This window comes from Acomys russatus, chromosome 3, assembly GCF_903995435.1.
Source record: "Acomys russatus chromosome 3, mAcoRus1.1, whole genome shotgun sequence".
Lineage (NCBI taxonomy): Eukaryota > Metazoa > Chordata > Mammalia > Rodentia > Muridae > Acomys > Acomys russatus.
In genome coordinates this window covers 57,710,301-57,728,627 of record NC_067139.1, presented here as the reverse complement: position 1 = coordinate 57,728,627, position 18,327 = coordinate 57,710,301, and the positions used below count along the sequence as shown (strand labels likewise).

At 45.0% G+C, this 18,327-nt stretch overlaps 1 protein-coding gene across 1 annotated transcript in view; it reads left to right on the top strand.

The window, feature by feature from the left end:
* Positions 1–18,327, top strand: part of Cacna2d3 (calcium voltage-gated channel auxiliary subunit alpha2delta 3) — an 811,541-nt gene that overhangs the window by 598,121 nt on the left and 195,093 nt on the right. Inside the window, exons 15-17 of the mRNA XM_051140839.1 lie at positions 2,831–2,902; positions 4,144–4,224; positions 10,015–10,089. Coding sequence (XP_050996796.1) covers positions 2,831–2,902; positions 4,144–4,224; positions 10,015–10,089 — 228 coding nt within the window. The remainder of the gene's footprint in view (positions 1–2,830; positions 2,903–4,143; positions 4,225–10,014; positions 10,090–18,327) is intronic.

Genomic DNA, 18,327 nt, shown 5'->3' with positions numbered 1-18,327 from the left:
CTGCCTAGATGGACCATGGTGACCCTCATCTCTTACTCCTACCCTTTGGAAAATGAATGCTGATTCTGTGTCTGCATTTTTCTTGGAAGCCTTGAACATGAATTCTAAACAATGTCCTTGCCTCAGCAGCAGCTACAGGTTAGGGGGTCAGGCAGAAAAGTAGGCAACCCCTCATGACTGTTGGAGACAAAGGGCTCTGTCTCTGGATGGCTGTATGATTTCTGCTTAGCGATCTAGATTTAAAAACAAAACCACAAAAACAAAAAACCTTTCGCCACTGGTTGCCATGTACTGACAGGAGCCCACAATGCCTTTTGACTGTAAAGACAAAGTGGTACAAACAGACTTTTAGACTGACTAGGGCTGATGGAGGGCAGCTGAGGGTTGGGACGTTGTACAGGTGCTGTTTCTGGGGTCCTGCTGAATGGCCACAGGACGAGTGGGCTTATACACAAAGCCTACAGACTGGAGCTCTAACCAAGCCAGTCTTCAAGTGGGCCACAAGCCTTAGCATGAGACTACACAAGATTATTGTCCCACACATGAACTCTACCCCCTATGGAATTACTGCATTTCTTTTGTTTACCTGGGGATGGTTATAAATGAGCAGTTTTAGTACAAATGCAATAATATAAGGTTTTTTTGTTTTGTTTTGTTTTTCTTTTTTGCCCTGAGTGAAGCTAATACTATATTCTGGCTTAACATTTGCAAGTCCGTTTCCCCTGATCTTGCATGTGTGCCAGGACAATTACTTGTGATTTATAACTAACTCTTACTGGTTGCAGGGGAAAAGCTTTATGTCTCATTACTGTCAGACAGGGGTGTGTTTTGGTTTCATTGTGATCCATGTTGGCATTGCTTGAAATTTTTGATTTGAGTTGCAAAGTGGAAGTTGTCCAGGGTTATGGATCAGCTCAAATTAGCTTTTCTGTATAGCAGTGAGGATTAATCAAGGAGTTGGAAAATGGGATGTCTAATGCTAAGGGAGCTGTTTACTGCCCACTGGTTCTGCCTTTGAGCCATCAATGGCCGCCATCGTATACTTTAAGCATTTTTAGTAGAAGATGAAACAATGTTTCCACAAATAATTACTGTGTGCTGCATACATTGGCGGACATGATATTTGGCAGAACAAGCACTGTCAACATTGTCTTGAGTTAATAAAATTTATTTATTAATATTGGAAAATAATTTATTTACTTATTCTAATGCCCAGCAAGTTACTTGCATAACATGCATGATAGTCAACAGTCTTAGAAGAGACAGAACAATGAAAGAGCTTATAGAGAGAAAGCATGTACATAATACACTGTGTGTGTACATAAGCATATAAAGAATCCTATTTGTAATGTATATGACCATTTAAGTATGTGTATACATACTTATATGTAGAGAGATGTTTATATTAAAAAGTATAAGTATGGTATCTAATAAATCTGAATCTGTAAAGCAGACTGGTGACCTGGGAATTCCAGGAAGGGTCGATGTTTCAATGTTGAGTTCACAGGCAAAGTGGAGGCAGAATTCCTTCTTCCTTGCAAGGTGTGTCTTTTCTCTTAAGACCTTCAGCTAAGTGCATGAGGCCCACCCAAATGGCAGAGTGTGGTCTGCTTTATTCAAAGGCTGCCCAGTTAGGTCTGGGTTCTGTTACTGAAAAGATCTTCCCAACCACTATCCAGAGTAGAGGTTGATCAAACTAGTGGACAGACACCACAGCTGAAGATGGTGGATTTCAGACCTCAGAGTACTCGATTGTAGGTGCTTGAGGAAGAGAAGAAACGAAGGACTTCTCTCCCATCAGGCTTTCTGAACCAACTTTGGTCCGTGTCAGCAGCACCAAGCAAATCTTTGCACTCGTTTAATTGTTTAATTCTGCCATGTACTTGCTGTATGACCTCAGAGGCAGAGAAAGGAATCCAGTGTGCTTTGAGAGCCTCTATGTCAGAGTACCAAGCTGGACACAGGTACATCTTATCTTTATGGTTATGTTAATTATCCTGGTTTCACAGGAGCCAAGGACGGCCTGCCTAGTGCAGCCGAGACACTTGAAGCTGAGAATTAGAGCTAGGTTTGTCTTGGCCCAAAGCCTACTCCTGTGCTCTGAGACTCAGTTTCCCCATTTGTTACTGGGGCAGAGCAGCTGTTCCTGCGGTGTCCCTCCCAGCACTGTATGAAAAGCAGATGTGCCCAGAGGTCTCCACGTGTCTGTATGCAGCTGAAAACATTGCAGGTTTGCATCCCCCTTGCAGGGATAGTTCTTCTGAAAACAGTGATTATCTTCCTACTGGTGATTTTCAGGGTCATATGCTAAGGCTGTCTTTTCATTCATTTGCTTTCCATTTGGGACTAGCATTCAGGAATCCAAAGAGGTGAAGGGGCTTGATGGGCCTGCCTTGGGGAGAATAAGAGCTTCCAAGTCCTGTTTCCCCTAAGGTCATTTCATGAGGTCCCTGATGCCTGAGCTTTCTGATCCTGCATTATCAGAAGCATCATTAGCACACATACTGAACATGAATATCTGGGGGGAGTAAAATGGTAAAATGGATGTGTTGTAATAAAACAAATCATTGGACTCCAAATGAGAGTCATCTGCAACAAAATAGCTGCAAGCACAGATGCCTCAGCTGGAGTGACTGACAGCTGCGTTTCCAGCTGGGGCCTGAGACTGTTGGCCCACAGATCAGGTGGGAAGACTCCATGCACCCTCCCTGCCAAAGGATCCCAAGGGCTCTCAGTAGCCTTTGGCTACAAAGGATGCACTGGTCCATGGGAGGCCTCTGCACTAAGGCATCCACAGCATTCAGTAACTGCCTTTCCTCTCTCCACCCAGCTTGCCGATGACCAGGGCCTTGTCTTGATGACCACAGTGGCCATGCCTGTGTTCAGTAAGCAGAACGAAACTGTGAGTATGACACTGCACCTTCTGCCTGGTGCTGAGGGTGGCTGTTTCCCAAATACCTTTGCATCTAAGCTCTAGAAACCAGTGGCCTCTTTTTCCCCTACAAAGGATACTGTTTTGAGTTTAGTCTTATTGTTTTTCCCTGTAGAGAGGACTGGACTAGTGAATCAAGTATAAGTGAGAGATTGGGAAGAGTTCTCAGAATCTGTAGCCCCTCTCTAAAATTTAGACACTCAATGTCCAGTGGAGGAAACTTTCCAGACAATTTTTTTTTTTTACTATGGTGGCTGATCCTTGGTTATCTTTGATTAATTTCTTGGAGCAGAGGTATCAAAGTACTGCAAATTGAGATGGTTTACTGAATAGTTGTGGATCTTGAGAGTTTGAAATCAAGATGTTGGCAGAACCATGGTTCCTCCAAAGGCACAAGGGAAGAATACTTCCTTTTTATCTCTGGCTGTTGGAGCTCAATATCCCTTGGCCCATAGGAGCATCATTTCACATTATACCATTTGTATGTGTCCTCTCTACATCCCTGTCTCTTCTGTTTCTAAGAAGACCAGATGCTATATTTAGATGCCTCTCTGAATCTAAGATGATTTTTCTGGAGGTCCTTAGCTATGGTATCTGCAAAGACCTTATTTTCCAAATGTCATTGGATTCTAAAGTTATGAGTGAGTATGAGTTTGCTGGACAGCATACAAACCACAAACCAACCCACAAAGCAACAGACAGCAGCAATTTGTATGCTCTTCCTAATGGCCTTTCTGACATTGGAAGTTTCAGCAAATCACAGTGGCTTCCTGCCCTGGAAATTGGGACCCTGGTTCTACAATGCTGCTAAAACAAAACAAAACAAATACTACACGCCCCTCTTTGGCCACTAGGGATCTTCTTCATGGGTACCAGAATATGGTGTGTGTGGAAAAACAATTGTCACCATGGCTCTCCTGAAAAAAAAGCTTTGCTAGAAGATGCTGATTTGTAATCTGGGTCCTTAGCAATGAAACTTTCAGGCAACTGCACACTGTGTTTCTGTTTTCAGGAAGAAGGGGGACACTAGAATGGCTTAGTACAAGCATGCTGCTGTTAGATCAGAAATGCTCTCCTTCATGACTAGCTATAATTCCAGTGGGAAGTGGAACAAAAAAGAGGCCTGTGGAGATCTGAGTTAGTGGTCTTAATCTTGGAGAAGGCATCAGACAGTAACCTATTGTATTCTGCTCAATGTCTATTTTCTACAGAGGTCAAAGGGCATTCTTCTGGGTGTGGTTGGCACAGATGTCCCAGTCAAAGAACTTCTGAAGACCATCCCCAAATACAAGGTAATGCACTACTTCACTGTGGCCAGTGCCAAAGAGGGACCAGAAGCCTTGACTTCACAGAGATCTTGCTCTAGCCTCCACTTGCTCTTTGGGCAGAATTCTCCCTATCACCATCATAATTTATTGCCTGCCCTTCTATCATCTGCACTTTTCCTTGATGGGTACATCTTAATTTAAATCAATTGTTTTCTTACTGCCTCCTGTAAAGACTTCATGTGAAACCATGAGTTTTGATGAGGTCCTTGTTTTTTTCTTTCAACATTGACATATTTGAAAGAATCATCGAATTTCCATGAAGAAAACTCCATCATTTACTGGTGTAGGGGAGAACAAATCAATAAATGGGGGGGGGGCAGTCCATTCAAGCCCAGTCCAGCACACAGAACTGCCCCAAATGTTCCTGAGTGAGGAAAGGGTGGAATAAACTGTAGGTCTTGGAGGCCCACCATGCATAGGGCTCCACCCATTCCCAGGGCTTCATCTTTTCTCTCCTCCCCAGTCCTGGGTAGACCAGTTGGCCCACCCATCTTTGGGCTGACTATGGTTGGCAAAGGCTCTCTCTGCTTTTATGAAGAGTAAAGCTAGGCCAGGAATCTGGTGATGTTGACTGCCAGGCTTCTTCCTCATCTGACTTGCTGAAGCTGGCTCAAACATCAGTCTTCCTGAAAACAGGGAACTTGTAAAAAGCTCCATGGCTGTCAGAAGGAAGCAGCCACCTTCTTCTACCAAGACTCCCACAACTTGGATTATGGTTCTAGAGCCAGAGTGGGGCCTCTAGTTGGTCTAGCACCACATAATCAAGTAGTATAAACAATAGAGCCTCAAACAATGAAAGCAAAGCCTGAGAAGAGGAAGGTTTCATGGCCTCTGAAGAAAGACGGCTTTTGTTGAAGTCCCCAGACCTTGGCAACTACAGTCAGACACCCACTGCTTAAGGAAGGCCTCCTCTCCTAGTGTTTCAAATCAATTTTAAGTTCTGATTTCAGAGAGGATATGTAGAAATCCAAGCACTCAGTCACTGCTTGAAATGTAACAAATGAATCAAGGAAGCATGGATTAAAAACGGAATGTCAAAAATTACCTTCGGGGTCAGTTTCTCAAAAATTTCTTCTACTGGGAAACAGGCTAAGATGTGTTCATAATAGGTAAGCACCAATTTACCCCAACTTTATATCAAAACAAAGACAAAACCAAAAAATCTAGGGCACAGAAAACTTAACTATGTTGCCATGTTTTATAGCTTACAAATAGAAAAACCATGATTTTTGCCTCCACGACCCCAATATCACTAGGAATGATGAAAATAATGATCATGAGAGTTAAGACATAGTTAAAATAAAGTCATAGAAATAACAAAAAATAGTATACTTACTGCTCTTACCATGTGGCTGGTGTCATCCAGAGTACTCTGCATGCATTGTTACCTTTTCAACATCACTCACACAGTAAAAGATCAACAGAATACAGGGTGACAAGAGGCTCAAGGGAGATGAGCAGTGGGAAATGGACCAGCATCTCTGAGACTCTGTTCTGTGCTTTCCCTGAGCCTGGTGGGGGAGCTAAAGACAGAGGTATGGTACACATTGACCTAAGACATCTGTCCTTCCTCTCTTCTCATAAAGAGCTTTGGGAAAGATGTGCTTATCAGCCAGGTAGAGCTAGGGGTAGGAGGAGAGGAGAAACTCCAGGAAGCAGGATCCAGGTTGCATTGGTGCTCCTGATTAACACTTTATAAGGATGAATCAGCTCTTAGCTCCTGGGATTTTCCAAAGATTGTTCTTTCTCTCAAAGCTTCATATATTTTCCCGCAAGCCATCAGACTTCCTATAATTTTTATTAAGAATTCCAGACACCCCAGCAATAATTTCCAGACACCATGGCCTCTGTTACCATAACGAGCCATTTTATAATTGGGTTCACTTCATTAGCCTGAGGGTTCTCAGCTTGGAAGGGACGTGATCCTCTCCCAGGGACCAGGGCCTACACAGCTCCTGGTCTCCAGGGGAGCAGGGGAGCAAGCTGTGGATCCAGGGCCTGTTTGGCAGCTCCTTCTGCTGGAAGGTCCTATGTCCAATCTGTTCCCTGTTACTCCACTGGACCGAACATGCTAATGTACAGGGAGACTGGCTATGTTTCAAATGAAAGGAGAGTTAGGGATTTCGTCAGCATATTGATTTGCGGCCAAAATTAAACATTGTCCATTGTCATTTTACAAAGTTTTGATTCTCAGAGAGATCCATCTATATAGGCTGTGTTTGGAGGCTCCACAGTCTCTCATGCTGGGGCTGTATCAGATGGTCTCTCAGGGTCCCCAACCAGCACACACAATGATCTAATGCACTTTTCTAGGATGTTCTCCAGGGATGGACTTTAACCCCATAGCTTCTGAATGTCAGGAAGAGTTAGGCACAGGTTTGAGAAGGGCTGGCTGTGTATGCTGAAATGGATCAGCTTTTTTTTTTTGGCTCGGCTTTACTGTTTACTTTGGTTCTGGTTTTGAAGATCATCTAGATAGCGTTTGAGTAGAGTGCCTAAAATACACACAGCTTCAACTGTGTGCCTGCCGCTGCCCTGACACGGTACTAGGGTGCATGGAAGCCCAAGATGAATATGGAGCTCCTTTCTACAAAGAGGCCCCTCTCCCAGAAGAGATCCAGCCTTAAGTGCTTTCTAGAGCAAGCCAGATGAAGGAAGGAGGCCTAAGTAGGGTGGAGAAGCAAGAAGGTACAGGTAGCATTTGTATGCCATGTAGGAAGGTAGCAATGAAAATATTCTCGAGGGTTATAAAAGTGGAACGGAAGCAAGAGAGAGAAACAAGGACAGAGTCAAGAAATGTACAGAAGATAGTACCGAGGCTGGGAGGATAATAGGGAAGAGTTCACCTGAAGGGCCTGCATGAGGCCAGTGCCCAAGGAAAGACCCGTGTGGGAAAGGTACTTCAGGAGCTCGCTGCTGCCAGCTATACTAAGGGGCAGCAGGTGAAGGAGGCAGTGTGGATATTTAGGTAGGGGCCAGCCCTAGACAGACAGGTACATATGACAGAAGGGGTTTTCTATGAGCCTTACACAGAAAGCATGGTCAGAATTGCATTTGACTCTGGTCTGTCTTTGAGGCTTAGAGATTGGCTGGAACTGTTTTTTTGGGGGGGGAATTGAAACAATATTGTGATGACAGCACAAGGAGACAGGCTTGCATCTGAGCAATGTCATAGAGAAAACATAACAGAACGTCATGATTATTTGGTTTGGAGGATTTGGGGTAAAGGGGAACAGGCTAGAACAATGCTTTGGTGTCTAGGTCTGGGCATCTGGGAAGCGCTAGTATCACTCACCCAGAGAAGACAAGAACATCAAGAACTTAGATAGCTACCATCTATCAGGAGAGGGACCAAGGACTAACAGTTGCTGGATGCATGGACTGCCTCCAATTGAGAGAGCCCAGGGGCGCAGAGCCCTTGGGATAGCCACAGACATGGCTGCTGAAGCTCAGAGAGGAAAAGCCGAGTTAAGACAGATAGAAACCATTGGGGACACAGTCTGAAAGAGAGCCAGGGCCTGAAGAATGACAAAGGAAGAAAAATGGTGGGGCGTGGCAGCTGAGGAAGTGGGGTGGGAGGATGGGGAGGAAGAGGAGGAGGAAGAGGAGAAGGAAGAGGAGGAAGAGAAGGTAACAGTCATTTCATAAAACCAGGGGACCCCAGAAAGAGAATGCCATAGACTCAGGCTGTCAGGAGGCTACCAGCAAGTGTGGAGAGCAGCCAGGGTGTCATCTATGGGGTGGCAAGAGGGCAGAGGCAGAGTCTAGTGGGTTGAGGCATGAGTGGGCAGCAGGCAGCAGAGAGGATGCTGGTGTGGAAAGGACAGGTCCCTTGCGTTCCAAGGGAGGAAGCAGAAAGGAGGGCTTAGCTTGTAAAACCTGTGCTGATTTCTATTTCACATCTCTTGTTCTTTTCTTCTCATATTCTTTCTTTCCCTAAGTTCCCTCCCTGCTCCCCATCCCGTCCCCCACTCTGGTCATTTTTAACCCTATGCTCTGAGTTTTGCCCTCGTGGCTCTCAGATTCTGGTGGAGGGAGGCAGACATTTCAGACTCGACGCCTTGTCCATTGACAGCACCCTCAGAGATAACGGTGATCACTGGTAAAGCGCTACGCAGGGAAGAGCAGAGCGTTCAGACCTACCTTCTCTTGAGACCCACAAGCAGAGGGAGAGGCACAGCCAGCTCTGTTGGAAGACACTGACTGCATTAGCTGACTATAAAATGCCATTTGTTTGGTCTGATGCTGAGTTTGAATTTCCAGGCAAACCCCACTCTTGCCTTTAATGGAAGAAGTCAAGCTCCCAGAGTCCTTCCTGACCCTTCCAGCCCATATTAAACCAGGACTTAATAACGATAATTAATGCAGTGTTGACTGTCTGACATTCTTCCAGGAGACAAGATGAAAGAGACGATATACATCTCAAAGGATAGGAAATCTCGGGTTTATCTTTCCCGGCATAATGAAATATACTTTTATCATTAGAGTCAAGTAGAGTGTTATTAAGACTTGCTGTGCAAGGTAAGTCCGGGAGAAATGTCTGTTGCCCTTGACGACCACAGGCGTATTTGCTTTATGTAATGCAACGGAAACTTTTAATTGCTGGTGTTAAATTCTCTGAAGTTCATTTCACATCACCTTGACGTTAAGCTAACAAGCAGACAGGGTCACTCCTGGTGTGTAAACTCTGTTGGCTGGCTCATTTAATAGTATCATATTCAAGACTGTGAGTGGCAGAGAATTTAAAGGAGAAATAAGAAAGGGCTCAGAACTGTGAAATGATCCCTCAGACAGAAAATAGAATTTTTTTTCTTCCCTCTTTCTTTTCACTGCCCTGGCAAAAGCGGGTTACAATTTCTTTCTTTAGAAAGAGAGAGATCAGTATAGGTTTTACGCCAGAGGCCATTTTAATACATGAATGATTTGTAGGTAAATTTATTGTAGCCAATGGATGCAGTCAAGTGTGTAATAGAAATATTGTCAAAAAGCTGGGATTATTATTTAAATAAGTGCAGTGTTAAATTTGATTACATACTTTTTAAAGCTAATAAAACATTTCATTGCTCTCAAACTATTTCCCATAGTCCCATGTAGTCAGAAAACATAAATTAAGTGAGGCTCTGCATAGAAAATTACCCAGGCTCTGTGTGGATGGAAGCATGCGTGGAAAAGCTTGGCAGCCACAGTAAAAATGATAGGATATAAAGAAATTGCCTGGCCCCTACATGGGGCTGGTGGGGACACTTTTATACTTGAAGGATTATGGAAAGGACAGAGCAGGAGAGTGGAGTTAGACATGGGTCCTGTGGGTGGGGGACAATAGGAAGCCAGGGAGTAAGGCAGTGTGAGGGCCGCTCTCTTCGCCCTTATCTAGATAAGAGAGAAAACACCCCAGCAGCATGAGTTCTGTTTGCTTCGACATGCTTCTTTCCAGAAATATCCATGACCTCATTGGTTTTTTTTCTAAAATAGTAATTGTTTTGTTTAAAATAAATAAAAACAAAGCCACAGGGTACCAATGTGGGGATGTGACATTTCAAATTGTGATGTTTGCGGAGCTTATCTGCGACGGGGTCCGCATTTCCACCAAATGTCAAGGATCAGTGCCTTGCGCTCATTTTAATGAAATATTGTGCCAGTAAGGGTTATGAATGCCAAGTTTAAGCTGTAAATTACTCAGGCCGGGCTGCTTTGTGCTCTGTGGATCTGCCTGGGAGTCAGTTAACGAAGGTGTCTTTTGTTTTCCTCTTACAGTTAGGAATTCATGGTTACGCCTTTGCCATCACGAATAATGGATATATCTTGACGCACCCGGAGCTCAGGCCACTGGTAAGAGAAGCATCATTCCTGCATTTCTTCAGCTCTGCAGACGAGGCACCTTGTGGCAGTTTTCACTTAAGACCTGCTTGGTTCTAGTATTAAAGAGGCTGTTTCCATAGCTGCAAACTACTGTGTCAGTGATAAGGAATTCACAGTTTCTATCATGTAAAGTCATCTATACCTAAATGCACTCATTCATATCAATACACGTCTATCAGTATTTTGAAATGTTTTCTTTAACTCCATACAGTTTGAAATCCATCACAATAAATACTCATACGGTAGCCCTAGACTTCACTTACTGAAAATCTATCTGATAGAACAAATCAGATACAAGATCTCTGAAAATTCACATCATTAAGAGTTCCCTCCTAATTACATTGCTGAAATACAATGTTCCTAGAAACTATTCAATACCTTTCCAGATAAGTGGAAACAGTTAAGATTTTTCTCCATTTTCTGCCCCCAAGACATACCCAATAATACTGCACTTTTTTTTTTTTTTTAACTTTAAGAGTGGTCTGAGACCAACCCAGGATAGTCTGTGGTCTGTCTCCTGACGCCAGGTCCTCATGAGAGGTTGCCTAGAGTACTTATCCAGAGAACAGTGGGGACTGTCTCCCAGAGGACAACCTGGCTCTTCAGAAGAGGCCACGACTGAACGTTGCAGGTTCAAGGCCAGTCCAGCCAACTTAGTAAAACCCTGGCTCCAAACAGAAATATACTATGTGCAAAGAGCAGGCTGTGTAGTTCAGGCAGAGTACTTGCCTTGAGCATGCCTGATCCACCATGATTCAAAAGGAAGGGAAAAAAAAAAACAAAAACAAAAAACAGAAGGAGAAACTCAAACCCACTTGACAGTGTCTCCTTTGCATTCTGGAGAGGTGTTGAGAGGGAGGGTGCCATTTCTTGTCATCCTGGGCTAGTTATAATGTGCTACATAAATGGAAGCTCCCTAGATTTCCATGCCTTCTGCTCATTTTAAAGAAGATATGGGTGTTAAGAGGAACACAGCCTTCCAAGTAGAGAACATTTGGTCATTCTTCTGGCAGCACACACACACACGCACACACACACACACACACACACACGCACATAAGTGCACAGTACTGCCCATAGCAGAAGTCTCTGTCCCTTTCCTTAGAAATAGAACATAGCAGCAGAGAGCTCTGCAAGTGTTTGTCAGCCAAGCGCTGCAGGGACCCATTCTCTTCTCACTTGCATCATTGTTTAGAAACTGTCCATGTGAGAGCCCCACCATCATCATCCAACTTTGCTCTAATCGCCGTGGTATTAATGGAGCCATGACCACATCACATCAATCCCACATGTTTGCTTTCAGATGGAACTGATGGTGATGTTTGATTGCAGCCGCCCCCCCCCCACTCACTTACACACATTCACATACATACGTTCACAGACAAGTTCACATACACACATTCACACACACACACACATTCATATATACACTTACATAAATACATACACACACAGAGAATCATGTGTGTGTATGTGTGTGTGTGTGTGTGTGTGTGTGTGTGTGTGTGTGTGTGTGTGTGTAAAGGACTGAATTAACTGGTTAACTGATTTCAATTATAACTCTGAACTTTTGGGATATCTGATTGAAAAAGCCACAGAAATTTTTAAAATGTTTAAGTGTAAAGATGTGTTTGAGCCTAAAAAGCTTACATCATTGCCCACCCCCAAGCTGTCAAATGGGGCTGTTGATTGGGCAGAGTGGGTCCAAGTGGGTTTGGTATGGCTGAGCATGCCCTCTGGTACTTATATGTTCCAAACTAGAACAGCTCAGAGGAGTGGCATGGTCAAACCTGACTCTTCTTCTTATTCATCAGCGTGTGATGGAGGAAGGAGATAGAGCTAGATCTCACAAGTCACCAGGATGACTTCCTTCTCTCTTCAGCAGTGGAAATAACGGTCCTCCACAAGTCTGTCCAACATCCCTCCAGTCATTTGTATCTCCCAGTCACCCAGCAAATGGCCTGTTGTTGGATCTGTGTCTACTGGGAGGGTACTGAAAGGCTGGGGAGCAGGTTGCTCTGAACAGCACTATTGGACTCTGGGCCTATGGACACTCACACATGCAAGTCATTGCTTTTCCTATCGTTGTTCAAATTCTGGGAAGAGTGTCTTTCCCAGAAGTAATGGCCAGGGTCAGATTTCCATATGTGAGATAGTCTAGGAGAATGCTCTACAACTCACTTGCCAAAACCTAAGCCAGATGCATCTTCTGCAACCGACACACATGGCCAGACCTGTGGCCCATCTGTTCCATTCATCTGTCCCTGATTCTGAGGCTGTCAGATGCTTAGGAGTGGTTTTTAGGGCATGTCACCATTGTGGGTGAGTTATCCCACCTAAATATTATCACCAAGTGTAGGATGACTCTACATGAGTTTTGCATTTTCCTTCTAAATGAAGGAGACACTAAGTGGAAGGAGTCCTGCCTCATCCCAGCTATATGACTGAGTAAGTCACACAACCATTCCGAGAGCCACTTTCCCCCATAACACTACTTTAATCATAACGTACATGTCACAGCAGTGCCACTAGTGTAAAGGGGCAATGTGAAGTCAGGAACCCTGCAGTGCTGCAGGTTCCAGGATGCCAGGGGGTGATAGGAGCTATCTCAGCATCCCACCTGCCCTGGCTCTGTAGATCTGAGCTGACCTGGGCTTGGCCACTTTAAAGTCTAGGAAGAATAGTTGCAAATGATTCCTGCATCTAAAGAACACAGTTTGATTGTTCAGGAGGTTATCCTGATAAGCATTGGCAATGACCCATGTGCATACCATTTACACACGTGACTTTTGTTTATTTGTTGGGTTTTCAAGGGTTCTGTTGTTGTTGTTGTTGTTGTTGAACAATAACTGTGGCATTCTCATCCAGACTATAGATAACAACTGTGCTATGTGGCTCCATGTAAGCCTTCTATAGGGAAAAAAAAAAGAGGGTTTTTGTTTGTTTCTCAATTAACACTGAGAAAAAGACTAGAAGTATCTGTAGATGTCCTGGTTGCTGTCTTCATTCTCTCTGTGTTTTCTACCCCCTTCCTGCCAGCCCACCTAGCATGTTGTCAGTCATCTGAAGATAACCAAAAGGCTCCTTCCACCCCCACTGTTGTCAGTGTCCCTTTTGGAGGCTGTAAGTAGACCCTACACTTGTACTAGTAGTCTGGTGTCTGTCATGCATAGAGCTGCCCTGGCTGGACTCTGGCATGCAGCTAGCAGCAGACAGCTGTTAGCAGCTTCCTTGATTGGCTCAGGCAAGGACTCTTCACTCAGGCCCCACTTGCCTCCTCTCAAGCCCAGACTTATAATGAAGTCATTATAAATGGACCTTCCCCTCTGTTCTGGCCAAGGCCGCCAGATTAGCATGGTGAATGTGAGCGTGGGTTGTGGCCAGCCCTGGGGAGGGTTGGGGAGAGCTCTCTTCACACGACGCATGTTTCCTTCTGTCTGCCACCGAGGTTGTTCCTGCCCTTGCAGCCAGATGAAAGAAGTGGCTTTCTCTGAAGCACAGTACCAATATTTTTCTAATTTGTCCAATAAAATCTTTCCCCCAAACTTCATGTTTGGCTTGCTTTTATCCAGTATTTTCTTTCATCCTGTATGATTTGGGTGTGAATCATAAAATGTCTCTAAAACCAGCTCACCCTAGGAGCCTTTCCCAGGCTCACTCAGAAGTCACACTTCCTGGGTTAACCAGGTTTTCCCCCCTCTCGCTGAAGTGTCCCCCACCTCCTTGCCACCAACTTGCCACTTCCTGATGGCTTCACTGATGTCAAAATGACAGGTCCTTGCTGGCTTCTTGATGGCCTTTCCCCTGTACAGCACTGAGGGCTGAAGTAGCCAGTTGCCTTTCTGTAGACTAGAAGGCATTCTGTGACAGGGACAGCACCTGCTCCTGGGGTGGGAAGTGGAAACCTGGTACAACAGGTAGGATTAAACTCAGATCCCAAGAAATGTCTCCCATGGAGTGCAGACCTGCACATCTCCGAGCGGCCTTCGCCATTGTTTTAGGCAGGATCAAAGTATTTCTGTGTACTTCTTAGATCTCATTCTTCTCTTGTGTTCTTAGTTTTCCTCCTCTATAAAGCTGTCTCTGAGAATGCTGAGCCACAAACATATGTCTTTTTATTTTGCCCATCAAGGAATGAAGGGAGAAACAGCCTGCAATAGAGACTGTCTTTAGCATGACTTTTAGATTTGTTAGGATTTTGGTAATCTGCCTGCCTCCGTATCATAGAAGATAAGGACATTTAAGTGGGCCCCTCCTGAAAGCCCCCCCAAAGAAAGCCTACAACCTGGACCTGGTCAAAGCCTAAAGGGAACACAGAGCAGGTCCCTCACAGCAGCCCCAGCACTTGCAGAATTCCACGGGGAACCCTGGGCCAACAAAATCTGGGACTCATTTCCACAGAGCTCATGCTAAGACCAGCCAAAAGCTGTCTGTTCTGTGTCTGCAGGCCCAGGCGGTGGGGCGGGGGGGGGGAGATGCTGGAGGGCTTACATTATATATGACTTTCTTTTACTTCTCCCTCCCTCCCGCTGCCTCATTTGTTTTAAAACATGTTCTCATATACCTTTGGCTGGCTTTGAACTCCTGATCCTCCCTCTCCTCCTCCCTTGTGCTGAGACTGTAGGTATATGTTATCATGTCTGGTTAACGTGGTGATGAAGTGGAAGGCAGAGTCGCTTTCATGCTAGACAATCTCCCTATCAACTGAACTATAACCCCAGCCCCAGAGTCTATTCTAGATGCGAAGTTACTAACTACTCATCTTGACCAGCTGTTGAAGAGATGGAAGGTAGACTACTGAAGTTGGGAAATTTATAATCTTTTTCATTGTCATTGGAGGTATGCCAAAGGTTCCTACGATGTACCCTGCTTCAAGGAAGATCTGATGAGAAGGGATTAGACATAAACACAGAGAAGTCAGGACACTGGGGAAGAGGTAACATTGGTCCATTTGCTGTTGTGGTTGTTACTCTGAATATGTCTTTTGGAGGTATGTTGCTTCCTCCCTATGGGAAGGGCACCATTCTAGATGCTTTTCACATGCCACTGCCTTCATCTGACAGATAGAATGGTGAGGATAGGTAGGTGGTGGGCACCTTAAAAGAGTCCAGGGACTCTGGAAGTTTGTGATGGAGGAGGATGAGCAAGGTGTATTTCTAGACATTATCCTGGGCAACTTTGAGCAATGGGTTGATAATCTGGAGTGTTCTATGAATAAGGAAAGAATCTCCCATGGAAAACCAGGCTCTGGAGTGATGATGTGATTTCCCCAAATCACGTAGCCAGAAAATACCAGGACCAGGAGCCTTGAACCAGATGGGCTACGTTCACTGTGCTTTGTTGCTCCTCAGGAACTAGGTGGCAGATTGGTGGAAGAGTATGTGTGGCTGAGAGGCCTGGTCTCTGTAGTTATGTGGACGACTTCCAAGGCAGTCCTGGTGCAGTTATAGTTAGACCCTGTCCAGCAAGAACTCAGTGTGAACTACAAGATTAGCTGCCTGTGTTGTTTAAAATTTCCCAGTAGCTACATCTAAAGAGCGAAGAAGGACCCAGGTGAAATTAAGTTTAAGGATAATATTTTAGCTCACATACCCAAATCATTTGGTACTTCAACACATAATCAACATAAATATAATTAATACAGTATTTCTGTAGTAGTCTCTGAAATCTGAGGCAGAGATGACACTTAGAATATGTCTCACCTAGGACCAATATTTTGAGTTCTCAAGAGCTGCCTCTAGCTGTGGCAACTGCAGCAGTTCTTCTGGCCTAAGATATGAATTGATGGTTGGGATATTTCGAGAGAACATGCATGGGAAAGTGGGTGATAACAGTGGTCAGTCACAGCTTCTGCCTGTGCCTCTGCTGGGGAAGTGGGATGGCTAGACTTCACAAGAAGCTGGCTGGCAGCTGGGGCAGATGGACTCTCTCCTTTGGCCAGGAAGCACTGACTGTGTCGGCCACATGGGTTTACTCTAAAACTATGTGAACTTCCTAAATCAAACTGTATCACAGTGGCCACTGGGTGGAAAGCACTGGGAGAAGCTGAGGTTTCAGGTTGTCCAATCAGCCTATTTGGGGGCAAAAAATATATATATATATATTTATGCTCTTCTGGAAAATTCAGGCTAACTCTCAAACAAGGCCAAATCCCACAGATCACGGTGCCATCTCCCTTGACTCGATTATAGGTCTCCACCCTACTGCAAGGCAAATACAGCTGTTCCCACCGCTGGCGCTCTGCAGCCTGAGTCCTTGGATGACATCCCTGTGTTGGCCCTGGACTCGCCTACTCCATATCATCACTCTGTTTTCCCTGTTTTATGGATGCATGGACAGTTCGTTTTTCCAAGCTCTGTTTGCTATTGTACATTGGGTGTAGATGGCCCTCTGTACATGGTTATTATGTACATGAAGTGAGAGTAGACATGCTAATAAATGGGTCCTTTGGTCCTTTGCCGTGGAACTGAGTGGGTACTCTCATGGCACATGTAAATATATGCTACACTAATTAGAGGGTGTCTCTAACAGCAGGTGAAGCAGGAGTTAGGTGGAAGCGATGTTGGAGTTCTTTCCTCAGTCCAGAAACTTTCTAAAGTTCTACTAATGGACTATGAGAACAGATGCCATGTAGTTAGTGAATGTTTCCATTTTGTGGTAGTTAAGTAGGACCCTTAGAGAACTGGGCTTGTCCTCAGCTTCCCCCCCCCCCACTCCTTAAAAACCTCAAGGCTCTCCCTGGCCAACTGTCCTTCTGCCCAGAATCTGATCTCGTGTGTGTGTGTGTGTGTGTGTGTGTGTGTGTGTGTGTGACTAGCTCTTCCTCCACCTCTCAGCTCAGTGGTCACCTCAGAGGAGTCCTGCTCTTCCTCAAAACTCTCCAGCATGCATCTGCCTCCATTTCTTTGGGTCACTTATTGCTGGGATGTGTCTGTGTGTTTAACATCTTTCTCACCCTTTGCTGGACGTCGCTGCCACACCCAGTTGGAAGGATGATGCGGATCATGAGAGTCTGGGTCCTGTGCTCCTACAGCAAATGAGAAATGTGGGTTCCACATGTGCTTTCACCAAACACTCACTCCTTATTATGTCAGGGCATATGTGTGTTGTCAGGCCCTTCTACCCCGGTCATCTCTGTGCCCCCTGACCTTCTGTTTGCTGACACCCCACAGATGCTGCTGACATCAAACATGGTACTAGCGAAAGCGCCTTGGGCAGTTAGAAGGATGTTTCTGGTTAGTAAAAGTCCTCTCCAACAGCAATAGCATGAGTGGCCAGGAAGACCTACGGGTGTACAGATACACTATCTGTCTTTCTCAAGGGTGGGCACCCTAAAAATGCTAGAGAGCTTCCCAGAGGACATAAAAAAAGACCGAGGAGACCTTACAGTCCTCCTAGGAATACAGGTCTCGGCCAGCTCTACAGTGACTTCTCTCTGTCAATTTCTATTGGGGTAGAGCCTAGCATCATAAACCTTGTGGCAAACACTATAGTCTTTTTTTCTTTTTTCAGCCCTCCTTGCCCTTCCCTCTCATGCAGCTCATGAACTGAAGGAGACTGCCCAGTAGGTGGCGCACGGGCATCGCTGTGTGCTGATTCCCAAGCAAATGGTGCCTTGCTGGCCAGTGTACAGCTCCACACCAGGGATGAGCAGAATCTCTACTTAGGCCTGGTCTGAATCCATCTAGTTTAAGAGAAAGAAGTAGTAGGTGTTTAGAAAGTGTATTTGCTCAAAGGATTGTGTTCACTGAGGGAAAAAAAAAAAAAAAGACAACAAAACAAAAACAAAAACTCCAAGACTGTACAACCCCACCACAGAGAGAGCTGCCTCATTCTTTGGCGATGGGACCCAGGAGACATTCATGTCTACATGCTTGCTTCTTGCTAAAATGCATGGGTACTGTGGGAGCGGCCTGGGCTGGGTACTTTAGTGGAAATGCTATAGCCTAGCTCCTGATCAAAGGAATAAAGGAATTTCTTTACTGGGAGAACCTGCATTTTGCCAGATAAAGTGAAGTTTGCTTAGTGCTTCAACTTCCAACACTCCAGGCCACAGCTTCGTGGTCCTGGAACTAGGTATGTGCTTGGATACTCAAATAATAGTTGAGCTATGGGAGCTCATTCCATGTTTTGAGTATGTACTGTGCTTTAATAGTACCGTTGGGGTGGTAGAAGTGGCAGGCAAAAGGGACCAGTAATGACCATGCC